A 7,044-nucleotide genomic window follows, 5' to 3' on the forward strand; every position below is an offset into this window, starting at 1 on the left:
TGGCATCTGGCAACGAACGTCAAAGAGGCATGCCCTAGGTAGCGGCGGCTGAATGAGCCAGATTCGCAAAAGATCCTGTTGGCTGCACACCTTATTGAGATCCCAGACCTATGCTACGTGTCCGAGTGTATACAGCGCACGCGGGAGACTAAACCGTCAATGACATGACCGACGGTAGCCCGCTCAGGTTGGGCCGGTTTGGAGGCATGTCCAGGTTTCTGCGGGCGCGGTTGTTACAGAGCAGCAGGCTTGGAAACGGCGACGTGGGATAGCTCACTAGCGGCATAGTCAGCCGGAAAGGCCGGCAATGACGCGGACGAGCAAGAGCAGGGAGGAGGACAAGAGTGAGTTGGAAATGGCAAGTGCTGCAGCGTTTACTGTAGCGTTTGGCTGTATGAGTGGCTCCCGTTGTTGTGACATTCACGGTCGCGTCCTCGACTCGTGCATGCTACCCACACACCTTCACTTGCACCAGCTCTGCACTGAGTCTGCCATCTCGCTTCTGCCGTGCGCACCGCTCCGGCGGGCTGTGTGTTGTCTCCGGTGTGCGCGCTCTTCCCCTCCCACGGTACCAGGCTCCCAGCTTCACAAGCGTGACGAGTGGAGAAAAGCTGGACATACCACTATCTTGCCAGTCATGTAACATCCGAGTTCAAGTCGACCGGAAGCAAGGCAGGAGCCTTTCTCAAGACGGTCTGCAACGGACAAGGGCCCTATGGGTGCGCTGCCTCTCCTCCCCTTCTTAGGCTTCCCTAAACTTGCTTTCAGATGAGCCCTGTCGAGTGAACGAGTAAGCGAAAGAGGCCCCGAGCTGAACGTACGCTGCTCTGCACACTGCCTCACGATTTGAGATACTGAACCATACCAGGTATATCTCGAATTCCGCTGGCACCGCGTCTGCAAGCTCAAGGAGACCATGGGCCCTGACCTCTACCCTCACAAGTTCGAGGTCTCGATACCGCTTCCGCGCCATATTGAAAAGCGTGGTCCTGAGTGCAACTTCAAGCCAGGGGAGAAGAGCTTGAAGGCGTCGTTGAATGCCCTGAGGGACGTATCTGTAACTTTCGTGTATCTCCACGGCGAGGACGAGATGGCCCAAGTAATGGTAGCAGTGAGTATTTTTGCCTGCCCGGCAACTACACGCTCACGGAGCTGTCGCTCTTTAGAGATGCCAAGAACCCAGAGGGCTTCGTCGCGCAACACGACCACTTCCGCCATGCATCGTCAATGTCGTTGGAACTTGCCAGGAATGTCGAGCTCTTGACCATGCGTCCAGAGATAACTCTCCTTTCCCAAACCTCCGCCAGCTGCCGTTGAGCTGCTTCGATCTGGAGGGTCAGGATACCCCGCTATCGCAAGCGCTACCTGGGCCTCGTCTTCACGAGGATACGAGGCGCAGCTCCAAGCTTCATTGCCCGCCATCATATCGTCAACTACGTCCGTCGGGTCTTCAACAATCTCAGCTTCTCCGAGGTCGAGACGCCGATGATCTCTGGCAGAACGACTACGAAGCGGTTCACCACGATCTCGACCCTTGCTGTACCTGAAGCAGCTCGTCGCTGGTGGTCAGGGCTGAGTGTACGAGATCAGTCGTGTGTTCTGCAGCAAAGGCGTCGACCTGACGCACGACCCCGAGCTCTCGATCTGCGAGTTCCAAATGGCGTACGCGGACTGCGACATCACTGGGAGCCTGGCCGAGGGTATTGGAATGAAGGACCTCACTGGTGGGAAGACGATGCCGAAATACCACCCCGAGAGCAGAGGCAGCGAGAAGGCGTTCGAGCTGAGCTTCAGGCGGCCATGGGCGCGATCACGACAGGAGAGGGAGACGCTCGAGGAGATATTCCAGGCAGGGGAGACACTGCGCACCGAAGAGGCGAGCAAGTTCCTACGGGGGAGTTGTGCTTGAAGGTGTGTTCTTTCGCTTGCCGATGTTATGACGAATGACCGAAAGCTCAACGGCACTTTACAGCACTTCGTGAGATGCAGCGAGCCCCGGACGAATGTGCGTCTGCTGGGCTGGCTCGTTGGCGGGTTTATCAACCCTCTCTGCATCTCTCCCGCCTTGATTGGTAAGCCGATCCGTGTAAATGCCCCTGGTGCGCTTCTGACGACCTGGCAGTCGGTCGCCCACAGGTCGAGGCTCGGTCTTTGCGAGCATTTCGAAGGGCTCTTCTATGCAAAGACATTCTACAATGCTTATACAGAGCTGAACTGGCCTTTTGAGCAACGGCTGCAGTTCGAGGAGCAGGTTCGGCATGAGGAGGAGGGCGATGACGAGGCTTAGGGTACCAGTAGGGTGTTCGTTGACGCGTGCATACCGCCCCCTGCTGTATGTGCGCTCCATCTAATGTTAATGATTCTATTATGTTAGTCTGGAGCGCGGTCTCTCGCCGATGGGCTGGTATCGAACGTCTGGTGACGCTCCTGACCGACTCTGCTGGTACGTCTTGCGTGTTCTCCGTTCTTCCTCATTCTCGCTGACCATCCGTTCAGACTTCAAGAGATTCCTGCTATTCTCTGCGATGAAGCTGATCAAGACGACGGCAAGTACCACGGGTCCCGCCGGGCCCTCCAGATGGGTTCATCTCGATCTTCTCGCGCACGACGGGCGACCGGGAGGTGACAAGCTTCTCCAGCCTGAAGACATCTCTTTCGTCTTTGCCCTCCGGGGGGATCCCGACATTGTCCTCCTCGTGCATGGTGCAGTTCGTTCCCCTCCTCCGAGCTCCACGCTACCACGCTCGCCTGCACTCCAGCGGTAGGCGCCAGTGTTCGGCGCTACTTCTCCGCCTGCTCAAGCTGCGGCAGCTGGGCGTGATCAACGACGAGGCCACGCTCCGCATGCTGTTCTCGATTTCCAAGGCCCCGACAGCGTTCCCAGCTCTCAAATGGCTCAATCCCTGCGGGTTCAAGTATAACAAACGCCACATCGTACGCTGGATGCGGCGGACGCGTCTGCACTCCCTTGCGTTGCGGCTTATCCGGGTCCTCGAGTTCAGAGAGCAGCACGATATGGGCATCAAGATGCTCCGCCTTTCGGACGGGGCCTAACGCGACCAGCGCCATTTGGAGGGGCTTGTGAAAGAGTCTGCAGTACGAGGAAGAACGACGACCATCCCCAGGCAGCTTCATTCTCCTCGTCCTCCGCACACAAGCCGCACCCGACCCCGTCGTCTTCCCCCGCAAGTGAAGAACTAGGACTTGCACTAGTCCCCGTTTTAATATCCCAGAGTCGTATGGTGCTGTGGGACGTTGAAACGGGAGTTACCTCCTCGTCCTTCACACAGGTACCCCGTTCAGCATCGCGCGCCTATCCCCTGACGGCTCCGGAGTTTTAGTCGACGGTGGCAAACAACTCGTTCAGCTGTAAGTGCCTCTCGTTATTGATACGCAGGCGTTAGGCTCAACTTCTCAGCATTGAGTAACCACCTCAAGGGCTTCTGCACTGACCGCACATAGTAGTGTATTTAGATCGCTGGCTGTAATATTATTGTCTCTACTTCAAAAGCACCACGTGGCCCATGAATTGACAACGACAGTAGATGAAAAGGTGGTGAAAGATGGCAACGCATGCACATTCATGTCATTGATCCATCCAATCAATTGAAGTAGCCAAAGTCGCGGCGCACACATAACAGCAACAAAAGATGATGGTTGCACCCAACAAAGCCACGCAGCGCAAGTCGGCGTACAGTCAGAGCCCATGTCGCTGCATACTACGGCCGAGCCGACATTGCGCACGTCCTTATCCAGCACGGCGCAGCTGTCGACATACAGGAAAAGCGCGGGTGGACACCACCGCATGACGCCGCACAACAAGGCCATGGAGACCCGGAGTGCCGGAAAGGAAGGACCCCACTGTTCAATACAGCCTCGAACGGGCACGTCGAAGTTGCCCGCGTTCTCCTCGAGAACGGCGCAGACATCACAGTCATGGACACCGACGGATTACGTGCACTGGACCACGCGGAGGCGAAGGGACATACTGAGGTCGTGCGTCTGCTTCTCGACCGCGACGCCGGCATCCATGCAGAGAACCCGCCCCATGGCGAACCCGCGGCCCCCGGCGTGCACGAGCATCGTGAGTAGGGCGCATCGCGCATGCGCCGTGCGGCTCGTAACGCGTACGTGGAGAATCGGCGAAACGGAGAAGGTTGTAGCGCTGTTAGGAGGGGACTAGAAGAGGATGTGGATAGGTGAGCGGTACGCAAGGTCAAAAGTTCTGAAGCGGTGATGCCAGAGGTGGGCGAAGGCGAAGAGAGATTTCGAGGAATGATATACCAATCTGGCTTATGTTCGTGTACTCGTTCAGCAGATATCTCGCACGTCTCCATGGATAGAACACTCTGGAAGGTTATGCACATATGCTGTCATTGCAGAATAAGATATTATACTTGGGTACTCCGTACTACCACAACCTATCCGTCCGCGAGCCGGTAGAGCGCTCTTGCTAGCATCTTTTGAGATGGTTAGTGTCCTCGCAAGCGTGTCCTCGATGATCCGGCTTCATTACCTGCTCCACTACGCCGCTTTGAAGCCGCCTCGTTATTGGGCATCGCGACGCCGATGGCGAGCGGCATCATGAGATACCGTCTGAGTGTGTACGGGGACTGGAGCGAGAAAGAACGGATTGCATCGTGTACGAGAAGGTCGCAGTGACGGTAAAGGAGCAAATTTTCGCTGGTCAGTGAACTCACGACGTGCTTGGGAATTTGGTACGAACCTGTGCCCTAGGCTCGCGAGTGTGTACGACGGCAGAGGCGCGATGAGCAGCCAGAGTGTGCCTTCATGGAAGAATATTTCTCTGGCATCTAGTGCCGATAGAATGTTTTGGCGCTGGCATTCGGCGATGGAGCTGGAAGTCGGAAGCTTGAAGAGGCATACCTAGGCGACAGAAGCTCGATGAGCGAGGCTCGCGGAAGATCATACAGACTGCGCACCTCATTGAGATCCCAGACCTGCACTACGTGTCTGAGTGCATACAGCGCACGTCGCTTACCAATCGCCAATTACATCCCCGACAATGGCTCGTTCACGTTCGGGTTGAGCCGGTTTGGAGACACGCTCAGCTTCCTGTGGGCACCATCATTACAGGACGGGAAAATGGTAACGTGAGATAACGCACCAGCAGGATAATCAATCGGAAACCATGACGCCCTTTCAAAGGCGAGGCAGCGCTGGGAAGGGAAGCAGAGGAACAGAGGAGATCCTGAACGGCTGAGGGAATGGCGAGCAGGAGCGGGGAAGAGGGCGAGAACAAGTCGGAAATGACGCTTGGTGTTTAGCGCCACGTATTTGGCGGTTTAAGTATTCTCGGCCAGACTCGTGCATGCTATCTACGCAAGTTGACCGAACGAGCTTTGTATCCTACCAGCCTTGCTCTTCCGTTCTTGTCGTGCGGCTTACTCTTGCGTGTCACTCCGACGGCGGGGATGTTCTCTCGTGTGTCCGTTTCACTCCACCTACCTGGGCCCAGCTTCACAAACGTGATCAACAGGGAAGAAGCTGAACATGTCGTCATCTTGCTAGCTGTGTAATGTCGAACTTTAAGACTGGAGTCAAGGCAGGGGCGCATTTTCGAGATGGCCAGCTCATCTTTCGCAGCGGACAAGGGCCCCTTGGACGACATTTTCTCGTATGCCGAGTGGTCGCGTCAGCAATGGGTGCGCTGCTTCCCCTTTTCCTCTCAGACTTGGCTGAGCGTACTTTCAGATGAACCGCTCAAGGGCCAAGCAGAACCTTCTCAAGCAAACGAAGACACGAGCGGCTGGGAGACCTTAAGCTGAACGTACGCCGCATACGCTGTCTCACGACTTGGGATGCTGACCTCTTCCAGCAATACTTCGAATTTCGCCTCGTACCACGTCTGCGGGCTCGAGGAGACCATGAGTCCCTTGAGAGTCCGAGGTCTCGATATCGCTTCCGCACTACACTGGCAAGTATGGTCCTGAAAGCAAGATCAAGCCCAGAGAGAGGACTGAGGACACCATTGAATGCCTGGTGGGATGTATCCGTAATGTTCGTGTCTCTCCGCAGTGGTCAGATACGTGAGTCCTTCTCGCTTTTCCGGCGGCCACATGCAGGCTCACAGAAATATTCCTCTTCAGAAGGCTCCGTCACGCAGCACGAGCACCTTCGACATTGACTGTGTCATCGGAACCCTGGGGCGCAGCAAGAAGAGCGAGCTCTCGACTGTTCTTTTTCCCTCGACCCGAATCTCCACCACTTGCCGCTGCTCAAGGACCAGGGAACCCCGCTACCGTGAGCGCTGCCTAGGCCTCGTTCTCACGAGAACGCAAGGCGCATCTTCATTACCCGCAGTCGCATCGTCAACTATATTTGCCAGCTCCTCGACAACTTCGGATCCCCCGTTGTCGAATCGCTGGCGGCGCAGCTGTAGAGCCGCTTGTCCCGCACCAGAATGGTCTTAACCTTGACTTGTATCTACGTATCGCCCCCGAATTGTGCTTGGAGCAACACGTCGTTGGCGGTCTGGACCGGGTGCACGGGGGCGTCGATTCGACACACAGCCTCAAGTTCTCGATCTGCGAGTTCAATGTCATGGACATCACCGAGAGCCTCCTGAAGTACTTCATTGGCGAGAATACAACGCTAACGTTTCACCCTGAGGGCGTGGACAACGAGGAGTGTGAGCTGGACTTCAAGTGTTCATGGGCGTGATATGACATGGTCCTGCGCGAGCTTTAACCAGAAGGTCTGTTATTTCGTCCATCGACGTCGCAATGAAAGCTCAACGTCCTTCTGCAGCACTTCGTGGAGTGTGGCGAACCAGGAGGAATGTGCTCCTGCTTGACAATCTTGTCGGCGAGTTGAGTCTCTCCACGTCTCCCCCGCCTTCACCGGTAAATCTGTTCGCGTAAATTATCCCAGAGCTCTACTGACAATCGGATAGTTGGTCGCCGACGGGCGGATGTCACCACTCGCCAAGTGCCACCAGTTACGGCCCGGTCTTTGCGAACATTTTGAAGGCTTCATGTGCCAAATGGAGGTCCGTAATGCGTGCGTGGAGTTGAATGATCC

At 56.1% G+C, this 7,044-nt stretch overlaps 4 protein-coding genes across 4 annotated transcripts; all 4 read left to right on the top strand.

Moving 5' to 3' along the window:
- Window positions 1-441: 441 nt before the first annotated feature.
- Window positions 442-2,458, top strand: PHACADRAFT_210605 (uncharacterized protein). Its single transcript, XM_007397445.1, has 6 exons — window positions 442-1,111; window positions 1,177-1,223; window positions 1,277-1,539; window positions 1,611-1,901; window positions 1,973-2,072; window positions 2,137-2,458. The coding sequence occupies exons 1-6, from the start codon at window positions 917-919 to the stop codon at window positions 2,285-2,287; spliced, it is 1,047 nt and encodes a 348-aa protein (XP_007397507.1). The 5' UTR covers window positions 442-916; the 3' UTR covers window positions 2,288-2,458.
- An 18-nt stretch (window positions 2,459-2,476) lies between these two features.
- PHACADRAFT_258965 (uncharacterized protein) lies at window positions 2,477-3,517 on the top strand. The gene has a single exon (XM_007397446.1). The coding sequence runs from the start codon at window positions 2,701-2,703 to the stop codon at window positions 3,052-3,054; it is 354 nt and encodes a 117-aa protein (XP_007397508.1). The 5' UTR covers window positions 2,477-2,700; the 3' UTR covers window positions 3,055-3,517.
- Window positions 3,518-3,705: 188 nt separating this feature from the next.
- PHACADRAFT_97049 (uncharacterized protein) lies at window positions 3,706-4,092 on the top strand (the record flags this gene model as incomplete). The annotated part of the gene is made up of 1 exon (XM_007397447.1): window positions 3,706-4,092. A coding segment is annotated over one exon (387 nt), but the record flags the coding sequence as incomplete, so codon positions are not given.
- A 1,289-nt stretch (window positions 4,093-5,381) lies between these two features.
- PHACADRAFT_210608 (uncharacterized protein) lies at window positions 5,382-6,729 on the top strand. Its single transcript, XM_007397448.1, has 3 exons — window positions 5,382-5,445; window positions 5,501-5,666; window positions 6,304-6,729. The coding sequence occupies exons 2-3, from the start codon at window positions 5,586-5,588 to the stop codon at window positions 6,682-6,684; spliced, it is 462 nt and encodes a 153-aa protein (XP_007397510.1). The 5' UTR covers window positions 5,382-5,445; window positions 5,501-5,585; the 3' UTR covers window positions 6,685-6,729.
- The last annotated feature ends 315 nt before the right edge of the window (window positions 6,730-7,044 follow it).

The sequence above is a fragment of the Phanerochaete carnosa genome (genome assembly GCF_000300595.1).
Source record: "Phanerochaete carnosa HHB-10118-sp unplaced genomic scaffold PHACAscaffold_6, whole genome shotgun sequence".
NCBI lineage: Eukaryota > Fungi > Basidiomycota > Agaricomycetes > Polyporales > Phanerochaetaceae > Phanerochaete > Phanerochaete carnosa.

Excerpts from the sequence above, each read along its gene's own strand:
- PHACADRAFT_258965 (XM_007397446.1), top strand. The coding sequence starts at position 2,701 with ATGGTGCAGTTCGTTCCCCTCCTCCGAGCTCCACGCTACCACGCTCGC.
- PHACADRAFT_210605 (XM_007397445.1), top strand. The coding sequence starts at position 917 with ATGGGCCCTGACCTCTACCCTCACAAGTTCGAGGTCTCGATACCGCTT. Across the intron at positions 1,112-1,176 it reads TGGCCCAAGTAATGGTAGCA|AACCCAGAGGGCTTCGTCGC; the intron begins GTGAGTATTTTT and ends AGAGATGCCAAG. Across the intron at positions 1,902-1,972 it reads CAAGTTCCTACGGGGGAGTT|CACTTCGTGAGATGCAGCGA; the intron begins GTGCTTGAAGGT and ends GGCACTTTACAG.
- PHACADRAFT_210608 (XM_007397448.1), top strand. The coding sequence starts at position 5,586 with ATGGCCAGCTCATCTTTCGCAGCGGACAAGGGCCCCTTGGACGACATT. Across the intron at positions 5,667-6,303 it reads AGTGGTCGCGTCAGCAATGG|GCGCATCTTCATTACCCGCA; the intron begins GTGCGCTGCTTC and ends CGAGAACGCAAG.